The 25,574-nt window shown below is 40.5% G+C and overlaps 3 protein-coding genes across 3 annotated transcripts; 1 reads left to right on the plus strand and 2 right to left on the minus strand.

Moving 5' to 3' along the window:
• Positions 1-2,633: 2,633 nt before the first annotated feature.
• LOC6533951 (putative odorant receptor 69a) lies at positions 2,634-7,152 on the minus strand. Its single transcript, XM_039373993.1, has 3 exons — positions 6,176-7,152; positions 3,165-4,139; positions 2,634-2,999 (listed from the first exon to the last, which is right to left on the minus strand). Exons 1-3 carry the CDS (start codon positions 7,148-7,150, stop codon positions 2,826-2,828), a joined length of 2,124 nt encoding a protein of 707 aa, XP_039229927.1. The 5' UTR covers positions 7,151-7,152; the 3' UTR covers positions 2,634-2,825.
• A 3,499-nt stretch (positions 7,153-10,651) lies between these two features.
• LOC6533952 (malate dehydrogenase, mitochondrial) lies at positions 10,652-11,844 on the minus strand. Its single transcript, XM_002094616.4, has one exon. It carries the CDS (start codon positions 11,774-11,776, stop codon positions 10,727-10,729), a length of 1,050 nt encoding a protein of 349 aa, XP_002094652.1. The 5' UTR covers positions 11,777-11,844; the 3' UTR covers positions 10,652-10,726.
• A 48-nt stretch (positions 11,845-11,892) lies between these two features.
• Positions 11,893-13,084, plus strand: LOC6533953 (malate dehydrogenase). Its single transcript, XM_002094617.3, has one exon. The coding sequence runs from the start codon at positions 11,967-11,969 to the stop codon at positions 13,008-13,010; it is 1,044 nt and encodes a 347-aa protein (XP_002094653.1). The 5' UTR covers positions 11,893-11,966; the 3' UTR covers positions 13,011-13,084.
• Positions 13,085-25,574: the final 12,490 nt, after the last annotated feature.

The raw sequence follows: 25,574 nt of genomic DNA on the forward strand, positions 1-25,574 counted from the left end.
TTTCCTCTTTGACTTGCCTTAGCTTTTGTTTTCCATCCGGGCATTATGGAGCACATGGAGCTTAGGCTGGGTCCCAACTACGTGCGGAAATGTGTCTAAATTGTGTGTAAAAATTTCACCATCCCGTTTTTATTACATTTTTTCGCCCCATGGCCGCAAGTTGGGGTGACACCATATGGCCTCAGCAGATAAGGCTAAGTAATTGATGGACAACGGACTCCAGACTCGCTATTGTAAGTGGTTCACTCAGCAGGGGCAATGGAATATTGAAAATTAATCTATGGCTTGAGTTTTTGCGGAATTTAAAATGAAAGAGAACTTAAAGCATTTATTTTAAGAATTAAGTTAAACCTCTTAGAGGACATATCATAAAGCAACTTTTCCTTTGATTGCTACCATTTAAAACAATAGGAGTCAAGAACTCCGCCTTTAAAATGTAACGAAGCATTTCCCCAAAATTGCCCCAAGACAAGTTTGTTACCATGTAGTCTATAACTTTTAAACGGTTTGAAACCAAAGCCAATTATGTGCTACCTTTCCCCCGACCACAGTATAGCTAACCCCCCACCAATATCACATAACATTTTCAATTACCATTTTGGGTGATTCGGCCAAGACCGACCACACCCCGTCTTCCGTCTCCCCACTCGATCCCCGAAATTGGACCAAGTTTAGCTACGAAATTGAGACATGTTGTTTGAGTACATTTTGTGGTTTGGTCTCAGGCAGCAGGGCTGTGGGAATTTTCGTGTTTTGTGTATGCAATTTTAAATGCACATCGCAGCTCAGCTCAGCCCAGCCCAGTTTGGTTTGTTTTGGTTCGCCCGACCAATTCCCAAGACCCATGTTGCTGTAACGAGCCGCCTTTGTTTGCTAAAAACTTATCAAGGCTATGGTCAGGACTTGGAGTCGGGTTTTCGGGGAGAACTGGGTACAGAACCCAGGGCAAACACAAAGCAAGTGCCTGCAATGATGATCCTGCAGTTGAATCCTGTGGTGGAACCAACTCTCCCTCTTGGCCTAGTCAATTTTTATACAGACTGTCGATTTTGTGTGTGGGCGAATGAGTCCCACTGGCCAGAGGGCCAGAAATCTCTATTCCTTTGGCCATTGTCATGGGCACTGGGTCGTGTGTACTTTAAAGGTCTTGGCAGTCACTTCCACATGATTGGGCAATTCACAATCTTTTTCATATGGCCACCCCTGCTGTTGTCTAAGCTGATGACTCAATTAACTGGCAAACGTGCTTTTGTAAGCTGTCAGCTGGAAAGGCTTAGCAAAACTAAAGATGACCGATTACAATTAGCCCATATAATCGCTGGAATGAGCAAAAATGCTGTTAGCGTGGAATTAGGGTTTCAGTTTCTAAGAAATAAATTGGCTTGGCGATAAAAACTTAATCTCTTCTCTTAAAAAAAAAAAAACTCTGACTGCTGAATTTTAATACCAAACTTTGGCCTATATAAGGGGATTTTCTCTTTAAAAGTCATGTCTCTACTAAAAAATAGTTGAAATGTTATAAAGTAGACTTATAAACACACCATGTTATTTTTCCATCAAAATGAAATATTAAATTGTTACGACTGCAAAAACATGAATTTTGCCGCAACGCATTTTAAATATTAAAACTTTAATCGAGGGAAGCGCCGACATTAAATGGAACGTGCAAAATCCATGGCCAGCAAAAAGCTGTCATCGAAAGCAGGACAATAAATATGCGCTGCTCATGATTAATGATTTGCACGCACAAACGAACTAACCGAAAAAACAGCAAAATTCTTGGCCAACTTGAGGGGCCAGAACCGAAAAAACAGCCAACAGCGACTGGGCGGGCTTTCAGTTTGTTTGGCTTTGCGAGCAGCGTAGCGTGTATTAAGGGAATTAAAATGTTATTATATAAAACAAGGACAAGGGTCCGAGCAAGCTGAAGAATGAGGAGCTGGTGTGCAAAATGCGATGGTAACGCTGTTGCCACTGATCCAGGATAACGACGTGATAATCACACTCATCTCAGCCACTCACAGTATCAAGGACGACCATTCCCCGACTGTAGAAACCACCGCCAGGTGACTTGAACATAATTCCAGCAATTTTTGCAAAGAACTTAATTTTACGCTCCTGCATATTCCCAACGAAAAGCTTTACATCACTCCCAAAAACCCACGACCCTGACAACCTTTGTCTGGCTTTAATAAGTTTGCTTAGGTTCAGCCAGAAAAGCACTGAAGCGGGCACTCAGTTGGCTTCCTTCAAATATCCTTCCATATCCGTGCAAACCGAGGTTTTTGTCTTTTCTGGCTTCTTTTGTTTTGCATTGTTGTGCAGCGAGTGCGAAAAAGTTAATGGGTCAACTGTGTGGGTTCTCTCACAAATTTGAGGAATTTCTAATTAGCATTGGGCAAAGCTGTCTGTACGTACAGGAATCCATTTGGTTAGCACTTTTAAACATAAAGCAATAATATTTCATGCAGACAGATATAATAACAGTTATAAATAAGAAAAGAAAATTAAGAAAAAAACATAGTATGCATATGATTTACCAAGAAGAAATACCAATGTTCATTCTTTATTATATTTTTGTTGAATATTTTAATAAATATCTTTTCAGAGCTAGCCCCGTTTATGATGCACTTTTCTAATAATAATAATTGATCTACAAACTAAGTTCAGCACTACGACATTCACATTTGTATTATTATGAGAGCTAAACTCCTACAAGTTGCACTTTTCCCCTTTTTATTTCAAGGAGCGCACACAGGTAAACATTTGATATGAAAACTTCAAAGTCTGAAAGTCAATAAATTAATTTGGGAATATTAGCCGTGTTAGTAAATAAAACTCACTGCCATATAGGTAGTAATAGATACTGGTGCCAACTTGTAAGTTCTCCACATATAAGGTTTTGTAGCACGCATCATCAGGATGAGAAGCATCCTTCGATAAGCAAGATCGCCCTCATACCAATTGTTATAAAAGGCTGCTGGTAATACTTTGCCACTCTGAAAAAAGTAATAGATATATGTGTATATAGAATTTCGCATAGCAAAGATATTAGGGTACCAAGATTTAAGATACTGGGTTATAATATATAATCTTTCATCATTTTCAACAATAACTTATGTAAATCTCACCTCAATTGATTGTTCCAACTGTCAAAAACGTACCTTTAAAATCAAGTGCGTACCGCTGCGGCACATTAAAAAATTGTACGTGATGAATAGCAAAATTCCGAGCAAATGTTTCAGGGACGTGCCAAAGTCGAACATGGTCATGGAAATAGCCAGGAAACATGTGGATATCATGGACACCGATAGACTTATGAAAAACGTGAAGTTAAAGGATTGATTCACTCTGTCGGCCAAATTCAGCAATTTTGAATGATAAACTATCAGATACTTTAATTGATCCTTGGCATTGGGATGGCGGGCATCGATGGACTCCAGCTGCCGGGCCAAACCATCGAAGTGAATTTCTAGCTGGATACCAAAAAAGTTGACCAGAAACGGGATAAACATATTGACGCACATATTGATAATGCACGAAAACATTTGACAGACGACCGCAGCAAGAAATCCTGGAATTGATCCCTGAATTTGCCAGGGATACCAGGTACTACTCTGAATCCTATAACTCATCTGCTGTGAGTTCGACAAATGTTCTCGAATCAAGAGTATAATTGGTAGTGAGTTGTAGTAGACAACGGCAGCGCTATGGAAAATAAACGCATTTCTTATATGACGCGTATACTCCTCGTGATAGTGATGTGTGCGATACGATCTGTCTTTGGTCAATTCAAATAATTCCTCGAATTCATCCAGTAGGTTCTCAAAGTGGGACTTAAGGCTCAGCATCTTCCACAAGTTGAGGCTGCCCACAATGGTAAATCCAATCATGCTGCCCACGGATGCCAATTCTGCTAAGTACTCAATCGAATCTTCTATTCTGCCGTCAACGAAATATCCAAACATCACGCATCCAAAATTGTGATAAATCAAATTTACGGCCCCAAACCAGAAGATAAAGCGTTTTGCCAAGTTGGGTTTGACTTCCAAGGATCGTCTGCCTTTCCACCAGTATCTGGGAAGTTGGGAAGCTTGACACACGAGGTCCTGGTACCGCATAAAGTCTTCCAACTGCATCTGGTCCTGAATTTTTACTGGATTATGCCACCGTAATCCAGACCGTATAAATATAATTGGTTGCACAATTCGTGGTGAGAACTACCAACTGCTGCAGCTGCTAACTGAGGAATTTTTGAAAGTCTTCTGGTTTAAAATTCATTATGGGAAGCATTTGGTCGGGGTAATTTGCCAGCAAATTGTTCGAATACTTAAGCACCAATTACCTTACCAAGGTAAAAGAATGAACAAGATTTACAAAAATGTAAAACAAGAGGGAGATCTCTTTAGTCGAGTTCTTTGACTATCAGAAATTATATACAAATATAATATGCTTTATCTCAAAATTCTTGCCTTTATAGTTCCCGAGATACCAATTTCCTCTTAATTGATGAAAATTTGTTCAAAAGGTCCCTTATATTTCAAAATTATGATGATATTAATACATAAAAGTATTTTACTATGAAAACTTACCCCTAATGTGAGCTCAGTGCCCAAGAAGCAGATAACAAAATTGTAGACGATAAAAGCAATTAGACCATTTATGCACTTGATTGCAGACTGCAAATCGAGAAGCAAAATGGCAACACTTGTCATGCAAAGTGCAGTTGTGGAAAAGAACAAGCCGCCGAGAAAAGAAAAGTTCATTATTTCATTAAAACTATCTGCAATCTGTATAACATGATTATGGTATGCGATGAGCCTTCTCAATTCCTGATTGGCGCCAGAATGACGGGAATCCAGTTTAAGTAATTGATTGGATATAGCATCAAAGTGCAACTTCAATTGATAGGTAATGATGCAGATGATATTGTGAGTGCCCAAGGAAAAGGCCACGCCTTCAATAGAGGCGATAAATGTGGCAAAGTGTCCAACACCATATCCGATTGCTGAACCGTAGACTTTCCAAGGATACCAAGTGTTAATCTGGGTCTTATATCTCATTTCCACGCCATCCATTAGATATTCGTACATCATAACCACAAGAGGAGCAGTGTTGTAGTAAAGGGTGAACAACCAAAAGTATATAAACTCGAATTTCATAAATCCATTTGCCATTCCAAAATAGTACTGCTGGCGGTAACTTCTATCTCTGGGTCTTGGATACAGTTCTCGTAGGTCCGTTAGCAAAATCTCAATCTCAGGACGACGATTCGAGAGCACACATATATTAAAAAATCCAACGGCGACGAGCATCAGTGCACCTGTAGCCTCTGAGATTTCAGCAACGTAACTTTGGGTATCCGGTGCCTTCCGTCCAAATAAGCACCAATCTATAATTACTCCAATACTTTGATAACCCAGGCAAAAGCTTGCTAGTAAAAAGAATGCTCTTCTGAACGTTGGGTACACATCTTCCTCTGCCGACCTTTGAGACCACTTAAATCGTGGAACCATCGCCAGCCGCAAACTCTTGTCAAAGTACTTAAAATAGTCATCAAATTCCATCCTGCTCTAAACCGTGACTGTCATAATGGCGCCATTTTACCGACTTTTATACGCTGGCATGCAAAAATCGAGTTGAGTAATTTGTAATCATCTATATTAGGCTTCCTGAGAAAATGACAACTGCTTTTCGATTATCATATAGTATAGTGCTCACTTTGGCCCTGCGTATAAGTGAGACATCATAATCCACCCAAATCTGTTTTTTCATTCATCTTAGTTATTAGTTATTATTCAATATTAAAGCATTAAGTTGAAGTATATGAAGATTATTATCTAATACACGCAATAAATCCTCAGATTTTGGATGACGTTCGTCAATGATTTACGGAATTTTTTACTACAGACTGCAATCGCTAAATAAAACATTTTTAATCAACTACGTTCGCGGTCTTGGGAAAAGACAACTTCTAATGACTCATTAAATAAAATACTCAAATATCTTTCAAAAACTACCTACATACGAAGTGAGCCTGAAATTCTAATTGGGTAATCAGCTAATCAGAGTGGCAGAAAACAGACAACTGTTTTGATTTATATGGTTAATATAGTTATTGTATAAAAGTTAAGTAGAGGTCTATTAAATATCTTTGACACATTTTAATACTCACAGCTGAAGAGACCTCGGTTCCCATGTAGCAGATGACGAAGTTGTAAAGGACGAATGCCACTAGGCTACTGACATACTTGCAGGCAGATGCAAAGTCCAGTAGCAGAATAGAAATACTAGACATACAAATGGCGATAGTGGCACCGACGAGGCTGGAGCCGAATACAAAATTCAAGATGTTATTGACTTGATCGCCCAGCTGAAGGATTCGGCTGTGGTAGGCGATCAGAATCCTCAACTCCTGATGGGCACCAGGCTGACGGCAATCGAGGGATACTAACTGACTGGATATTCCATCGTAGTGCAATTTCAGTTGAAAGGCAAACAGGCAGACAAGATTCTGGGTGACAATACTGAAGCCCACGCCAACAAACGAACCCACGGTTATGCTTAGTACAGCCATGGCAAATCCAAGTGCCGACCCATGAACTTGCCATGGAAACCAAGTGTTGGTCTGCGTCTTGTAACTGAGATCGTATCCTTCGTGCAAGTGCTCCCAAAGGAGCAACAATACTGGCGCACTATTGTAGTACACGTAGAAGAACATGTAGAAAAGGAACTCAATTCTCATTATTGCCATGGCCATGTCAAAGTAGTGCTGACACCGATAGTGATTGCTCCTGGATCTCGGATATATCTCCTGCAGCTCCTCGAGCAAAGTTTCAATCTGATTGCGGTTTACCGAGAGCGCATATACGTTACAGAATCCCACAACTGTTAAGGTAAAAGAACTGCACATTTCCGACAGTTGTGCCACAAAGGTGCCCGTATCCTTGGCCAGCCGGCCATTGCAATACCAATAGATAAGGACACCAGCGATCTGGAATATCTGGCAAATGGTTCCAAGAAGGAACACGATCCTTTGCTCCGAGGCGTACAACATCCGTTCAGTAGGACGTCCTTTCCATTGATATCTTGGTATACATGCCATCTTGCAGCCCATGTCTACATACTTCATATGGTCGTGCAACTGCATCCTGCTTTCAAATATGACTGAATTGCCCAAGCCGGAAAGTAGGTTCTTTTGGTGGGCAGATTTGCAAACCTAATTGAGCAATATTAAATCAATTCTTGGGAAAACCAACTGCTGGTGTAGCAAAAAATCAGTAATACCCAGCTACTGGAAAAGCGACAAATGTTTCTTCATGAAATAAAATCAATACAAAAGTGTCAAGTAAATTGGTTAAGTACAACAGAAATTCTTCAATATTTTTGTCAATGTCCTAGCGAAATCAAAGATATTTATTGAAAAATAAGCTGAGCACAAATTAAACAAAAAGCTTATTAAAAGCTATGACACATTTTTAAGCCCACATTTCTCGTGAATTCAGCTCGCACATTATTTGTTTATTTATTCAGTTTATATTCGTGTCAAGCTCGTAATGATGATGCCTTTGAGCTGGTTAGCAGGCTTTTATGCGCTCGTCTATGGCTGCTGATATCAGCAGACAAGTGCTGCTCGTTCTGCACTCCATTTCCGCCGGAAGTCCACCCAAGGAGACATTTTTATGTACAGCCATATATGCTGTGTATATGTGTATATGTGCTGTGCCTGCATGTTTGAGCATTTGTGTATTGTGCTTGGCGCTTGTTTACTTCTTTGTTTATGGGCATCCTCGTGGCACCCGCTCTTTTACGAGTCCATCCTATTGCCAGTTTTTATTGTTGCCTTTATTCTGCGGTCTACTTGGTTGCGCCTCATGTGTTCCATGCTCTATGCTCCATGCTCCATGCTAGATGCTCCCTGTTCGCAGTTCCCTGCCGGAGGCTCCAAGATCCTGGATATGTTCGAATATGCCACTCCCCTTGTCCAGGAGCGTTTTTGTTTGCTATTGATTTATGGTTTGGTGATTTCGCTCCTTGTGCGGGGATTTTCTGTTTACTGTCGACGTCTCATCAGCGTTTTGTTGCGGTAATTAAACTCTGATTGGTTTTCAATTGTTTTTATTGATTGGCACTGGCGGTTGATTTCTTTCTTTTTTTCTTCATTTTTTTTTTTGCTTTAATCGAGCTTCTGTTGATTCGCAATTAACCAGCAAACCCCGAGCGTCATCATCGCGAACAAACTGACTTAAATTCAGTTGAAATTTCCTTTGAACGTAAAATTTATGAAGACAAACAAAAGCAGGAAAACTTGGCAGGACTCGCGGGCGAGAACCCGGCCAATTGCCAAAGGACTCAAATCGAGCGGCAGCTGCGCGTAATGGACAATTTGAATTATCCGTCCGTCTTCCCGTTGGCGAAGGAGTGTGAGTAATAGTTTTGGCAGCCAGCGCCATTTTGGCCAGGAATTTATGGAGATCCATGGGCCAAGGGCCACTACATCGACTCCGGAGCTCTTGGCAGAAGCCTCTCCAATTCATCTCCTTCGTCCTGGCCGCTGACAAGTGCAAAAGTATAGCAAACTTATGGGCCACCGACTCGGACAACTCGGTACTTGGTACTCGGAACTCGTAGTTCGCAACTCGCAACTGTTGGTCTTATCGATCCGCCGGATCGGGCCTTTTAAACTAATTAAGTCCCAGTAAAGCAAACAACACATGCTACTAATTTGCGAAATTAACGTGTTTGTTTTGGCCGCTCTCTAAATAAATTACCCCCAAAAAATACAGAGAAGAAAAAACGCCCGGCCAAAGGTAAAGGCAATGGCCATAAATTCGCATCGAAAGCGAATTCCGAGCTGCAACTTTGGGTTGCCTTGTTTACTGCCCACAAAAAAGAATCCCCTTCGCAATTCCATGGCCAGAAATTACAGCCAAGTGGAAAATTTATGTGCAGCTCCATGGAAATTAAACGCTCCGGGCCTTTAGCATTGGACCAGCTGCTCGGACTTCCGGTTTCCTGAGGCGCTTTCCTATTTTGACAAGGATCTATGAAAATAGTGTGAAAAATTATTGTTCAACTCCCCTTTGCTCGCTGGGCATTCTAAACTGCTAAATTAAGATAAATGAGCACATTTAGCCGGAGGAATTTATTTGTTTTGATAAGCGTGTAACGAGTCTGCTCGGATTCGCATTTCGGGTTCGCATTTGTCCGAAAAAGGGATGTGACGTATAAATCTTTTTTAAAGAACATGTGTTAGAGAAGCGCCAGCACTTTAATTAGAAATAAAGAAACGTTTTTATACTTTTTGGCATCATCTCCATAGTTATTGATTGCTGCTCAAAAAGTGAAGCTAAAAGCCAACCGAAACTCAACAGTAAAAAACCGAGTTGTAGTATTATGATTTTGCCACTTGGCAACTTTTTTAATACGCCCGTAAAGATCAACAGCGAAAGTGGACTCGGCCCCAAATGACTTTGGCTAATAAATAAAGTTTTGCGTTTTGCGATGCTCAGGTAAACACTTGGCATGACCCACAAAAAGTTTGCGCCCAAATAAACAGAAAGCAGGAGGTAGCCAAATCAGTAATAAGAGTGCTCCCAAGCCCGAGGAAAGTATTTTGGTCAGAAATTGTTTGCTGATGTGGCTTAGATTTTTCCTGCAATTAGTTAACCCATAAAGAGAAAGTGTTGCATATGAAATATATGACCACAAAATGCCAACAAATTGCCTGGAGGCCAGAAACCGAAAATTTATGAGGTGCCACAGAAAAGCATTATAGGCAAACGGAATACGGTGTAACTGGCGGAAGCATATTTATGCGGAAATGGAAATAACATATTCTATAGATTTGCATGCTAAAGAGAAATAAAATTAATATTTCATGTCATCCGTTTATGATTCTTCTCAAATCATGAAATGCCATATTATTTTCACACGTAATGACTTGGAAAGCCACTTAACTGAGACACCTTTTTGGGACCCATGTTTTGTTTTTTGGAAATACATTTTCTGGACAACATGTTGCCCGAAATGCCTGGGCTTAATTTATATGTTGTCAGACCGGGTGGCAGCAACAAATGCAGCACGGCAATAGTGGAATTACTCACATACACACGCCCAATCTGAAACTTGGCCAGGTGAACTCTTGGTGAAAGTGAAACTGGGTCGCAAGAAAGTTTTCGGGCCACCCACTTTCTTTTTTGGCACTGGGGGTACAACAAGATAAAATGGACACACCCAATGTGTTTTTCGTTTTACTGGGCGCTTGTGAAATAAAGTGAAGAAAATTGCTGCCTACTTTTGGGGGCCACACATGGCCAGGATGTTGGGGTTTTCGGGCGGGATGGGGGGCTAAAGATGGCCAAGCAATTTGTTAGCAGGTCGAGCAGAGAGCGTCTCAGTGCAAATGTAATTTACTGCCGCACGATATACGCTGGCCCACAGAAATATTTTGGCCGGAATTTATTTGCGGCCATTTAAACGGAAATAAAACCAAATGAATTTAAAGATCCTCCTACACAATCCTTACCCAATTACCTTGAAAATATTTCAGTAAATGTAACCATTCAGGAGCCCGGTTTCTGCTTTGTCTAGTCAGCTGCAAAAATGCCTACTTCTACCAGATATTTCCGCCAAAGGTATTTGTTCAGCCTTTCGTTGCTATCAATGTATAAGCTATAGAAGCTTTCTCCTTTATTAATTCGTAGATAACAAATTTACAAATATTTTATGGCAACGCCGCTGGAACGGGTGACTCTGATTGTCCTTTCAAAAAAGTTCTGGCAAAACTGACACCCTCGTCGGCATTCTGTCGTAGAATAGGTAGTAGCTTTTCCAAAGCCTCCTTTTCGTAGTCGCTCAGCTGGGGAAGTGGTACATAGCCCTTGATACCATCCTTTCCCAACTCCAATGGACTAGCGAAGAATGGGGCATCGGTTAATTCGGAGGCGACAAAGGCACACTCGACAAGGCCCTCCTGTCCACCAATTGCACGCAGCAGGGAGTTCACGAAAGTAGCCCCAGCAAAAGCCATCGATAGGGTGGCAGATCCTTTGCCAGCTTTTGCATTGACCACCTCTGTGCCCGCCTCCTGAATGCGATGAGTTAGTTTGTGAATCTCCTGGGGATCACATCTATATCTTGGCTGACACTGCGAAATAAGCGGTAGAATTGTGATCCCAGCATGACCACCAATAACTGGAATTTTAACTTCATCCGGCGATATGTTCATAGAGTCGCCAATGAACTTTTTCGACCGCACCACATCCAAAGTGGTAATACCAAAGAGTCGCCGAGGATCAAAAGTTCCATGGGCCTTAAGAGCCTCAGCTGCCGTGGGCACAATCATGTTGACGGGATTGGTTATGAAGGCCAGCAGAGCTCGTGGAGAGGCATTGCTAACGGCAGTGGCAACTTTCACAGCCACATTTCCATTGGCGGCCATCAGGTGATCCCTTTGCATTCCTGGCAGACGAGGCATTCCGGCGGCCACGACCACCACATCAGCTCCACTCACCGCCGGCTCCAGTTCCGGTTCACCGGTGAATCCTACTACCTTTCCCGTTTGGCTGACATGGGATAGATCTGCAGCGATTCCCTTCATGTCGGCGATATCGTGCAGAGCCAGTTCATCGATTCCAGGACAGCGACGAAGCAAGAGCGAGAGCGGTTGACCAATTCCTCCTCCGGCGCCCACAACGGCGACTTTTAAGGTGCGGACCACAACTCGCCATGCAGCTAGTTTTGTCTGGCTTTTAAGGCTTGTCAGTAAAATCATTTTGCTCTGAATATAGTCAAAATTGTAGGAAATTCCAACTCATGACTTTTTAAGCAAAGGCCTACTAATCAGATCAGACTATTTCAGAAATTACATGCAAACTTTTAGTATGCTTATAAGTTGTCTTTTCATTACACTTCTTGCATCGAAACACACTTGAATCTGGCTCATTCTAAACAAAAATTATAAAATGTTTGTGGTCTCCCGTTTGTTAACCCATGTTGGCAAACTGCCGCCCATGGTCCAGCAGCTTGGATACATTAACCGCGGTCTCAAGGTCACCGTTGTGGGTTCGGTGGGTGGCATTGGCCAGCCGCTGTCTCTTCTTCTCAAGCTGAATCCGGACGTCTCGACCCTATCGCTGTACGACATTAAGAATACAACCGGAGTGGGCGTAGATCTATCCCATATCAACACCCGTGCTACGGTGTGCCCGTTCGAGGGTAAGGATGGTTTGAAAAAAGCTATGGATAAGGCTGACATAGTGGTGATACCGGCGGGCTTGCCACGTAAGCCCGGAATGAAGCGCGAAGATTTGGTGGACGTGAATGCCAGCGTTGCCTGCGAAGTGGCTTTTGCGGCTAGTGCTGTTTGTCCCGGTGCCATGCTGGCCTTCATCACGAATCCCATCAATGTGATAGTGCCCATCGTGGCCACGATTCTCAAGGCAAAGGGTACCTACGATCCGAATCGACTATTTGGTGTCACCAGTCTGGATGTGGTACGAGCCCAGACCTTTGTGGCGAACATCCTTAACTCCGATCCACTGAAAGTGAATATACCCGTGATCGGTGGCCATACGGGTCGCACCATCCTACCCATCCTGTCGCAGTGCGATCCCCCCTTCAAGGGCACAGATGAGGAGCGCCAGGCGCTGATCCAACGCGTCCAAAACGCGGGCACAGAGGTAGTTAATGCCAAGGATGGACTGGGATCGGCCACCCTATCGATGGCTTTTGCAGCAGCTCGTTTTGTAAACTCATTGATAAAGGGTATCAAGGGTTCGGAGGATGAGTGCGTTGTGGAGTGCGCTTATGTGGAGTCCGATGTCACCGAGGCCCAGTTCTTTGCCACACCCCTGAAACTGGGACCCCAGGGTATCGAGGAAAATAAGGGATTGCCCGACTTAGACGATGAGGAGCAGAAATCTTTAGAATGCATGCTGCCCATTTTGATGGAGAGTATCGAAAAGGGCATCAAATTGGGCGAGGGTATGATGACCAGTTGCGTATAACAGTGGTAATACAACGTACATAGTTTATTCAGATTTTTGTTAACTGTGCCTAATAAATTATTTTGTTATTTTGATACAATGTCTATCATCTATAGGAAATATCCCATTGCCTATATCGTATAGGAAATATTTTATGCCGGAAAATGGTTTTAAATTATGAGACTTTTCTATTGTTAGACCACAAGTTTTATAGCCGTAATGCTGGTAAGCTAAGGAAACCCTCAGTTTGTAACTTTTTCCTTTTTTTTTTGGCTTAGTGTAGGGGATCCGGGCGCGAAAGCCACTGACACAGCTGGAACTCGGCACCAAACAGTTTCAGATTGCCAGGCCATCAGCAAACTCAGCGGAGCCGCAAATCTTTGCGGTCTCCTCTTAATGGCAAAGAAATTGTGATTTATGTCTCAAGATTTGTACATTTAGGCTGCTTGACACACAAGCGTATGTATATATGGATGTATACACTTTAATATTTGAGATGATTCACACGACTTAGTTTCCTTGGTGAACCTAAGTAGTTTGGCAAGCAAACTTTGAAGAAGTTATCATTTTTGGTACTCATGTATCCGGATCACTCATTACTAAATTAGTCGCAATTTCATTTTTCAGTCAGCCAAAGGTGGCCAAATTAGTTTCCCTGTTCAACTGAATTACATTAATTGAATTCGGGTCTCGACATCTTTTGGGTTTCGCTTTTTGGGGTGGAGGTTAAGTGCCCAAGAAGACTTCTTGCAGAAAAGTGTCTGAGTCGACAGTTTTATTGCTGTCGGCATGAAAACTTTACACATTTTGGCTTGTAAGCCCCTAAAAGGCTTATAATGTAATTAGATTTGTCGTCGCCTTTGTTATTGCTCGACCAATGCAATTATTTTGTCACTGCCGCCACAAAGGTCACCGATTTGGTAATCTAGATCTTGGATTTCATTAATTACAGTACGGCATAGTAGGGATATCCTTTATAGTTTATATATTTATTAAATATTAAGCTGCATTTTAAGCTGACTAAATTCAATGCTAAACAAAAAGTATTGCAGGTTCTTAAATAGTTAAAATAGTACATACATCTGTGTTCAGGCTTTACCTCTGAGCTTAAGAACTCCTTAAAGCTTTTAACAATACCCATTTCGTTTGGGCCACTTTATTGTTACCAGTTTGTTGCATAGGTAGGCAATAATTTACAGAAATTATACATGACCACTTAAGTTGTCATTAACGTTAACGACCGCCAAACCGAAAGGGAGCGGTCGAAATGTGTGTCGGGGCATTATGAAATGTTTAAGAGCCTCGCAGAGCCTGAAGAACGCCTTTTGCTAGTGTATGTGCACTTTTTGTCGATGGTGGCCTCCTGTCGACAACTCCTGGAGCTGGCGCAGGAGCTGGAGCTGAAGTGGAGCAATGGAGCTAGTGGTCCTGGGTCCGGGTAATCCAAAATTAATGGCCTGTCAGTCATACTCGTACTACAATTTCAGCCCACTTTGGGCCTGAGACGCTGCTGCAGCCGCAGCTACAGCTGCGATTCCTTCTTATTGCCGTTCGTGTGCTACATCCTTTCTTTGTGTAAATTTCCGCTTTCCGTTTTCGGCAAAGTAGACCAAGAACGGGCTTAATCGAAAACGTATGAATGCAGCCCAGATCTAAAAGGCCTGCCTAGAGGTGGTGCCTTGGTAACTAATGAACTCACGAAGTATAAAATGTTTAATGAGTGGCTTTGATATGATTGCAAAATATAAGCAGAGTCGTAGAAAATAATAATTTATTTTTTATGTAATAATTTTAAAACTACAAGACATAATTTCATTGAACATTTAACGTAGCAAAATAAACATTAGTTTTCAGATTAAATCTTTATCTGCGTATTGGGTAACCCAAACCCTTTTTCTGTGTGAAATCACAATATAATTTAGGTATTCAGAAGAAAAAATCTTCGGTTAAATGTTAACTTATATTTACGTGATTTTCATGGCTTGATGAGTCTTCGTTACCCATCACTAATCCAAAGCCACAGCACTTAAGCGCCTTTCGTGTTGCGCTTTTTGGCCCTCTTTTTGGCCAGACTGCGGTTAGAGCAGCCAGCCAAGTTATTACAAGCGCAAAAATATTTTCACTTAAGTAGCTGCCACCATTTTGCTCAATTTATTTCCAACATCAAGCTCCCTCGTTCCCTTTTTTAATTTAACACACAATTTTCGTGTAATGTTTGGCTTTCAGCTCGCTGCTCTTTTGAGCGAGAACATTTCACAATCTTCGAAGGGGGAAGAAAAAAATACCGCTTCGTAATATTTAATTGAATGTTTTTCTGTTAAATGTTGCACCGGCAACATTTCTCCTCGGGCTGACCGTATACAAAATAAGTCATATATTCATCGTCCGCTTCCATTGCTGCCGCACCCAGAGGCATATGAAATACGAAATTTCGGATGCAAAAATCTGTGCAAATTTGTTGGACACTTGACTGCTGCACATACATGGATTTGTTTACTGTGGGTGGATGCACCTTTTTTCATGCCATTTACAGGTCAACTGAGCGGAGGTTTTCTCTTTGTCGGGGGGGGCATCCAAAAATATGCCACTTCTGGGTATAAATGAAATTCAGAACAAATTTTTTTGACATCGTTTTGCAAAATATATGTACGCATTTTCTGTGCATTTGGGCATTTAACGATGTGTAAAAGCGTTTGCAATTTCGGTTAATTGAATTGTTCCTTTATGCAATTTTATGATATCTGTCGGGTGTACTGTGAACTCAATGGGAATGTATAATATTACAAATGGACATTTAGAATGCACTAACACGGTTTTTGTTATCTGAATGCTGTAGTTTAGTAAGCAATCCTGTTCTGTATCAAAACATATTCTATATAAGATTTGTTCTTTTTCCACTAGTTGCTAGCGTTAGCAAACTTCCAATGCCCGTTGAGGCGGTAATGTTCAACGTAAGTACCGTCAAGAGAAAGTGTTTAAGAACACAGAGACGCCATTCACGAGCTCTGATTATCTGTAAATCAAATGTAATGAGATACAGTTTGAGCTAGGATTACACTTACACGACTCGTACGCGACTCCCGAGGGAAAAAGAGCAGAAGGAGCGGTTATTTTTACGGCCTCAGCGGAATACGAAGTGCGAGCTGCGTTAGAAATCGGCTCCCAGGACATCCCCGGGATTTAGGGTCGACGGCTAAGCAAGTGACCCATAAAATATCACGTATACGCAGGCCACATGGCCGCAGGAGGGCGCATGATGATGAACTAACACGAACATATGTTCGTGTGTGGATGCGTTTTTATGATTTGTGGCATAAGGCCCGAATACCAGCTGATTGTAAATCTATGCGGGCTTCAAGAACCGCCAACCCTCAAAATCCTCCATTGTGGTTACTCAGGCCTGAGTGAAGAAGCAGAGAGAAGGAGAGAAATCGTTTAAAATTATGTGTATGTGAAATGGGGCTAGGATGGATTATATTCGCCAGGGTCAAATCCTCTGCGGTTTTGCAAGCTGTCGCCTTCATCTTTAAACTTTAATGGCCAGCCAAAAGTTTTGGGCCGTATCTAAGCTTTAGTCAACAAAGACTTGGGCACGTCGTGGCCACAGCCAGATGCCTCCGTTCTGGCAGAAAACGTCGTCCTTATTCCCACTGCCGCACCCACTCCTCTGCCCCTGGTTAATTCCCAGTACGTGTCCTGTTAGCGAAACGTTTTCCAAATATTTATTTATTATTTACTTGCGTCCACCTTCTGGTTTCGGCCTTTAAAAGTCCAGATAGGCGAAATAACAATAAACAAACTAAAAATGTTGCGGGCTAAATTCGATTTAGCTGCTCTCTGACATCGGGTCTTAGTGGCTCTATTTATCTACGTGACGTTTTCGAGCCTCTTTAGACAGATAACAACTGAAAGCTGTCAAACGGGACGTATACTTAATATTAATTACCGCATGCAACAAAAAAATTGACCCGAAAAATCCGGCGTACATAAATTTTACGTTGTAAGTTAAAGTATGTGCCCAATCGATACGTATTGTTACAATAACAAATTCTTTCCACTTGTGAAAAAATGAATTCTATTACTTCTGGGGATTTGAGTTTGTGAACCAAAGGAAAGTTGAGTAATTGTCTAATTAAGTCATTAACTAAATTGCCCGGTCCCCTTTTTGCTGAATAATGTCCGAATCGTATTCCAAACTAAGCTAATTACGTGTTATATGCCAAAAAATCCCAATTGAGGGTTGTTGGTGCTGATGGTGATTGATGTTTAGGGAAAACGTTTTTTTGGCCCAGTAAAAAACTCTTTAATAGCTTATACATATGCTTTAATAGTAAACCAGAGTACATATGTGATATGAACATTCTGTTTCTGTAACTCATTAATTATTCAGAATTTATACTTTCTCCCCATTTTCTCGCAGTGCCAACACTTTCATTTCATGTAAGTGAAGGCCAGACAAAAATCCAGGAATTCTTCACATGCATTGAGAGCGTAAACCATTCCCAACCACTTGCAATTAACACTAAAATTAATTCATATTAATTAAGGCTCGGGGCCGGGACCAAATGAGAACACACTTAATGCCTGGGGCTGTAAGCTTTTATGAGACTCAAATAGAATGAGGGCGGGGCAGCAGCACTCCAGACTCCAGACTCCAGTCGAATAAATACTGACCTCAACAAGGCAAATGTAATAAATAAGAGAAAGACGCAACAAATTGGTTCGGGGGTAAATGGGCAAACCCTGACCAGACATAACAACATTCATTAATAAGCACAAACGAAATTGCTGCCCAGCTGGATATGGCTAGAAACCGAAAAAGGAGAACAGGACCAAAAAAAAAAACGTTAAAGCAACAAACCGTAACGACAGCACGCATAATATTAATAACATTTAATAAGTTGCTGGAATTAGTAGGAAAATGGGTAGGGAAATGGCAAAAAATGATTTGGTAATTATGATGGATTTTTTAAACGTCGCATATTTAAGCCAACATATTCCAAGCAGACCCTTATGAATACAATCTCAATTAGGCAAAATCCCTGCCATTAAAGTAATTAAGCTACATTTAAAATATTTTCGTACCATCAAACAAACTGAATGGCGATGGGAAACCTGAAAATGCCTTGGTATAAATAAGGGTAAACATTTTGTGCCACAACATTAACTATATACAATTTCACACCTTTTTTGGTGTCAACCCGATTTGGAATTTCCCTTTGTTCCGTTTGTTTCGCTGACAGTTGAACAGTTGTTGCTGATGTCAAGTTGACATAAAGTTTTTCATAAAATGTAGCCAGAAAATTGTTGAACTGGGCTTTCAGAAAATCAAAAGTGGTGGCAGGAAAAGTTTATGAGATTTGAGGGAAGTAAAATAGTGGAAAACAAAAGACGCTACGAAAAAAGAGCGACATATTTCTAAGGACAAAGTTACCAACCACAATTATATTACAATATTTAAACTTATATTAATATTTCAATCAATCAAAAATTAAAGCAACTGTATGTTATTACTCAATAACTCTATCTTGAATACAAAAGCATTTCAAATGCCACAAGAGCAGTCTCCAAAATACATAGTATATACCTATTCAAAGCATTTCCAATAGTTACTCCTTGAGCGAACAATATCTTAATGTTGCTCCATTCAAGAATATCGTAGGCATGGCACACATTTTAGGGCGTAAATTTCAATCAAACCGACTAATGTGGGTGGTTTTCACTTTGTTCGAGTGACGCCCACATACATTCCCTATAAATACATTCACCCACCCTCTGTGATATGTAGATGCCGATATTCGGCGGTAGTTCTTAGGCTCAGAAGGCACAGGTGTTGGCAACTACACGATGCCTGATTGCCAACTGCGAGCAGACAGCCAGGAATACATTAATGATAATGCTCCTTTGCCGGCGGGCAAAATTGAGCAGCCAACCACCAAGTGACATCATTAAACTAACTGCCAAAGTAAATCATATATGTGTATGAAACTTTGGGCATCAGTTTTGGGTACAACAATAATCTTTTGGTATGTGGGAGAACCCATCCAAATAAATTTATGGCAGTTGAACTCTTGACAAAGTCTTGGTAAGGATTACGCATATAATTCAGGAGCAGTCAATCAAATTAGGTTTAATTAGTAAGTGCCATATACTTACCAGGGTATTTGGCTTCCCTAAGTAGATTGTAAAATACTTTTTGAAGACCAGAGCAACACAATGTTACTTCTTGGTTTTGCAGCTTAGTGCCAAGGAACTAAATGGTAAAATATTTATATTTTTGCTATAAAGCTAAGGTATTAAGATTTTAAGTTTTCATGAATGTCTAAAGTAAAGGTATACGGAATATTTGTAAAAACATTGCAAATTTGCATGAATTGTTTTAATAAGGTTAAACCTAATTTGCAGTTTCCATAAATAATACAACATTTCTCCCTCCCAATTTCCTCGCTTCAAGCATTCGTTATATATACACTTGAGCTTACGATGCACTCAAGGTCGCACATGGCCAATTTCCATGATGAATTTTGGCATAAATGCACAACCATCGATAAAGGGGAAAAGCAGCGTAATGCGGCAATGGCAGCAGAATATTTTCACGCACAAGAAAAACCAGGGCAGTGCGATACAGATTTTCCAGATTCCCGCAACAATTGTGCGAACCAAGGAATGGCACAGTCATGAATCATGAGCCAGGCGGAAGATGAAGGAAAAGTCCGAGGCAAAGCCGGAAAAAATCACACAAGGCAAACCTTTGCAAACGGCAGCAGAAAACGCCCAAAAGAAGAAGGTAACATTGTAAAAGAGAGCTAAAAAAAATTACTTATCTGCGAGCCAAAATGATTTATTGGCCCAAATGGCAAGCAAATAGCATTAAAAGCATGCTGGGGCCACGACCGAAGGGTTTCCTTGCATAAATTACCCCACAAGAGAGATGGCGAGATGGGGACTCAAAAATCCTGCAGTTCTCTTCTCTTCGATATTGGGGCGGGCCAACGGGGCGGGGCAGGGCGTGTCTTGACCGGGCTAGTAAACTATGCAAACAAATAGCCAACTTATTTTGGGGGTCCGGAAGTAAATTGTACAGAGCAGCGCAGAATTCGTGCTGCAAAGCAACAGCTGTCGGAAAACTCAAAGTGGTCTGTAAAATATCAGGGAAAATACACAGCTCCCGTAATGCGCAGTCATCTTACTCAAGAGGGAGGAAATCAAATGGAAAATTTCAAAGCAATAATTGTGATGCACAATATTACTGTATAAATTTGCATGGACTATAGGGATAACTTACTATTTGGTGGGTGTTAAAATATCTTGCATTTAATACTCCACATTAAATTTGTACTCAGCAAAAGTATCCCTCTTCCTTAACAAATCCTCCGAATTTCGTTATCATTTTTCCACTATTTTCAGCTGGTTGGCTTTCGTCCACCTCCATGCAAATAAAGCGTAATGCACTCTGGTTGGGGAGATCTCAATTAAATCCGCTTATCTAGTATTTACACTAGCCAATTTCTGGTATTGTTTCATCTCCACCGCTCGTCGTTTTTTAAGTTGCCATACAAAAGCGATTTATTGTGTGTTGTTTTAGGCAAAGGGCAAATATTTTGACTCGCCCGCCAACAAAGCGTACTATATGACCCATATATACATGTACTATCCATGGTAATCCACTTATATAGTGAATAAAATAGTTATTTTTCCCAGGCAACATGTTGCTCGTTCGCTTGGCAAGATTTTCTGGCTTTGTTGATGTTCAATCAACCGTATTCGTTAGTTCGTTAAAAAATAATAGTTTTCAGTTGAGCAACAGCCAGGACAGGGAGCCGTAAATATTAAAACAAGACAAACAAGTCCCTTTCACCCACGCCCTATCGAATATTTCGAAAGCATATTGAAACCCAATGAAATGAAATACTTCCTTTTGAAAATAAATAAAAATTTATCGGGAACTCGGCGTGAAAAAATTGTGGCAGGAGTTCAGTTCAATCATGATGCAAATTAATGGTATGAGGTTGTGTTCTAACATGAATCAACAACAAAATTGCAAGCTAAAACATTGTTTTGTGCTGTAGAAAAATAATAACTACTCGTATCAAATCTAAACTTCATTACATTAAAAGGGATACACAGGAGTTGGATGTATTTCATTCACAACATACTTCTATACTTTGGCTTGTTCTTTCAATGCGTGGCATTTTTTAAATTGTTCTGTACAATTTTGTCGGAATTCAAAGCCATTAAAAATAAATAATTCATGATAGACTTTGCTCTGCGAATTGAATTTGAATTCGTAGTACAAAGAATGGTATGAAATGCCAAAGCTTCATTTGTACTTAAAAAATGCTACCTTTGTCAGAGCATTGCAATTAATTAAATGTAAGTTATGGTATTTGCTTAACACAAGCACAGCAAGAAGATAATAAAATATGCCAACATGAAAATATGCAGAAATCACAGTTAAAATGGGAGAAAATGTGAAAACTGTGAAAATACCAGTGGAAGTCGCTAAAAATAAATAAAATGTTGAGTTTAAATGTATTTCTGTCATTTTAATAAAATAAAATGCACGCGGGCTTAGCGGTGGAAAATGTGAATGGATCGCCAGACACGCACACCATCACCAGTCTTTGTTTCCCAGTGTGTGCATGTGCTTGAATTTCTCCCTTTACCTGAAAAGGTATGCGTGTTTGTGAATGTGTGTGTGGGGGAGTGCTGAGTGTGTTTAAATGCAAATTACATTTCATTTCATTACTGTGCGCGGTATTTTCACGCTGGGCTTGGAAATACAAGAATGCGCAGCGGGAAAAAAATAAAGAGCACTGCAGGCGAAACGAGTTAAAAATAGCAAACGTTAACGTCGGCACTCTGTGAACTAAGCCTTGAGGTGTATGCATTAGGGCCAGGCTGGCAGTTGCACCCACCCAAACCAACACCACCCTACCCCACCGAACCCAACCCCCCATCTAAAGCTTTTCCTCACGGGCATTGGGGGCCAGACAACGGTTATGAACATTCACGCTAATGCGTTGTGAATGCAGTTGGCAATTTCGATGCCCATTAAAACGGAGTTGCTTTCTTCCTCCATTCGCATCATAAAAACATTTTACATAAATAGATTTTATATTTAAATATTGCTGTGCTGCACGCCATTAATGTTTTAACATGTAATATAATAATATTTTAAAACAAGAAAAAAAATTCTTTAAAATTCTGTATAAAATAACTATCAATTAGTTTCCACATAGTGACGAATCGCTGGACTTTTCTCTTTAACAGGTCATCTCGTAGTCGATTTACTTGCCCGACTACTGTACCATTCTATATGTAAATTCCTGCCACCAAGTGTTGCACATCGGATTGCGACTACCAGGCTGCTGATATTGCTGTTGTTGTTGTTGGTGCCGCTAATATGGAGCCCCGTCTGGGCTTAGTCTCCATCGTTTTTATCCCCTTCATCGTTTTTAACACCCTGCATCGCTCTTAGCCCCTCTGTGTCACAATCTGTATCACAGGTGCATTGCCCGTTTTTCTCCGGTTTTCCTAGCTGCTGTTCATCCCTTTACTGCCGGCACTGCATTCAAAATCAAATTAAGTCTTGAAACTTAAAGTGCATCTTTCATTTGCCCATCCGAAGCAAAATATAATGAATTCTTATCGAATTGCTGCAGAAAATCAAATTACTTGAGTTTATTTAAGAAATTGAGTTCACTTCAGGCTGGTGACAAAAAATAAAATGTAGAAATATTTTAGAAGGTTCCAGTAGGAATTGCAATAAAAGGCCACTTTTCACACAAAAGTTGCAAAAATTAGTAAGCATCAATTTAAAGCTTAGGCAAAGTAAACACTACTATTTTGACCCACTTGCGATTCGCACCAAACAGTTTAAAAGAAGTGAAAGGAAAGCACCGAAATAAAACCATCCAAATCCAAGGCTTTCAGTTAAATTACGTATACGCACAGTATTGCAAATGGAAACTGCTTTCGCCTCGGCTAATTTACAAGCGTTCACAAACACACACACATATACATTTGCTGGAAAATCCCCCGCCCCCTTTAAAGTATGGCATATAAAAACTTTTAGTGCTGCTAACCCAACAAGGCACGAAGTGCATATTTCGTTAGGAAATCCTTGTAAGCCACAAAGACTTGAAAAATTTGTGCAGAGCCACAAATTTCATGGGAATAAAAATGCAACGCAATAAACAGAGGAGAAAATGGCGAAAAAAGGGGAGGGCTGCTGGGTGGCCGGGACCGGACCAGTAAGGAACAACATCAAAAGAGCACCAAAATATTCTCGAAGTGAAGTGAAAAGCTCTTAAAAATCAACGCCAACATCCAAAATCGACCGCCACTCAATGGAGTGGGCCGAAGCGTGTGGCAGAGAATCGATTCGCCATTGCGTACTAGTTTCCAATTAAAAGTTTACTAATTATTTCTAAACTTTTGTACAGTGTGTGTGCGATCAATGAGCAGAGAGCATGCAATGCCAGCCACCAACTTCCCATGAATACTGAGCCACAAAAATTGGTTACGATTGCGAAAATGTGGATTCCTGGCTCGGTGCGTATATACATCCCTTCAGAAATGCAGATAGCTCCTGTTGTGGTGGCCATTGGTGTTGTTTGTGGAGCACAATTGCAACTGCACTACAAAAAATAATTTATAGATAATGCCATACTCAGTAACTTGCATTTTATTCAAACTTCGATGTATTGGCTTTGTCGTTTATGTCTCGTTATCTTATGCAAAGCTTCAATTCTTATGATTTATCATTATTAATGCGTAAATATATGTACTTTGGTGAATAATTTTGCAAAGTGTTCACTTGGAGCTGCATCCGGCATAGCTGAATCGCCCATCGGAATTTTCGTTAATTCCGTCATGCGCAAGGACATGCCAGTGCCTGTGTCCTCCTCCTGGAAGTTCCGACTCAATCAGACAAGCAAGCGACGGCTGCAAATGATTTGGCCTGCTGGATGTTGGAAAATGCCGGTCGTGTTTGCGAATTAACAGTCATTTGCGAGACCAAATCCAATAGCTCCCAAGTTGATTGTGCTCGAATTTCGGAGATCGTTAGCCATCCATATCAATTACTAAAATGTTGGATAACTTAGTCGAAACGCAACCAAAGTTTTCACGCACATATACTCGTACCATTGCTGATGTAATACGGAGGGCTTGACTTTTTCCAAACCCTCGGAGAGGACGACAATGACTTTGTGTAAATATAGGGGGAGAATTGAAATTGTGCCAGCAACCAATATTTGTTATTGCAATGGGTGTATTCGTGCACCGCCCATGCATTTGTCGCTGATTTGTTGGCGTCATTATGTCGCAGCTATGGAGACACGCTTCCCAGTCCCCAATAACTCATGACGCACTTAGCGTTTTCAATTTGCACACCCTGGCGTATACGTAATGTTAGATAAATATTGCCAGCAAAAGGGTGTTAAATGGGAGGAAAAGGCACCTGAGCAGGGGGTATGATGCCAATGCCAACCAAAATTTATATCATTTGTTCACAACATGTTTATTTTGCGACCGCTTAATTATTCTGTTACCCCTGTTTAAATTCTGCATTTTTCATCCTGCAGGCAAAATAGAGAACAAGTCAACAAGCAAGAAATAATGCAAAACTAAAATAAATTAAAACATTCCGCAAATTGCATAATTTTAATCAACAAATTTATTTTGTAAATCATGCATTTTAATTGTGATTAATTAGAGTCGTTAGTTATCAAGTAGCAGACTTACTTAGTCTCTGTAAGTTGAAATTTGCCTTTTAAGGTCGCACTAACAACATTAATACATATATAATTAACTTCATAAATTATTTCAATTCTAAATGCAAGCATTCCTCATATATATTTATTTCAAAATTCATTTAAAGTGGCAAAACGAGCTGTATATTAAACTAAAATTGCACAAGTGAAAAGTGTTACGTAAAATAATTAGAGCATTTCTAGGTACCCAAACAAAATGGTTTTGCATAAATAAACGTGTTTATTGTAATATTGATTGTTTTATTGCGCAAATTATTACCAGCATGATTCATTGAACAAAAATGAGTAGAAAAGGTGGTAAATATGAACAAAAAGTAATTATTCCGTTGAAATGTGACAAACATAAGGCAATAACCCATTTTCCAATGAAAGAAGAAAAAAATTGAAATGCTAATGAATGGTAGACTGCACTTATGTAATGTTAGTTGAAAACATAAGCTTTAAAGCTATTTCTAACCAACTCCGAAACAACACGTACAAAATGCGCAAATAAATCCATTCTTATGATTTCCAATGCAAAAGGATTCTGTTTCCATGGCTTTCCAGCAGCTCAATCCCTTTTTGTTTTGATTTTTACGGCTTTGCACATACACAACATGTTCATTTTAACTTATTCTTACACTTTTCCCATATTGTTGCTGTTACATGGTTACAAAGTTGCTGTCACTGCGGCGGCCTTCATCGTGTTTAGACATTTTTACACTCGCCATCACAAAGACAGTTACTGTTTCCTATATAAGTCCCGACAAACTGCACAGCACGTGATCGACGGGATAATACAGATACATATATATACGAGTATATC

The sequence above is a fragment of the Drosophila yakuba genome, chromosome 3L, assembly GCF_016746365.2.
Source record: "Drosophila yakuba strain Tai18E2 chromosome 3L, Prin_Dyak_Tai18E2_2.1, whole genome shotgun sequence".
NCBI lineage: Eukaryota > Metazoa > Arthropoda > Insecta > Diptera > Drosophilidae > Drosophila > Drosophila yakuba.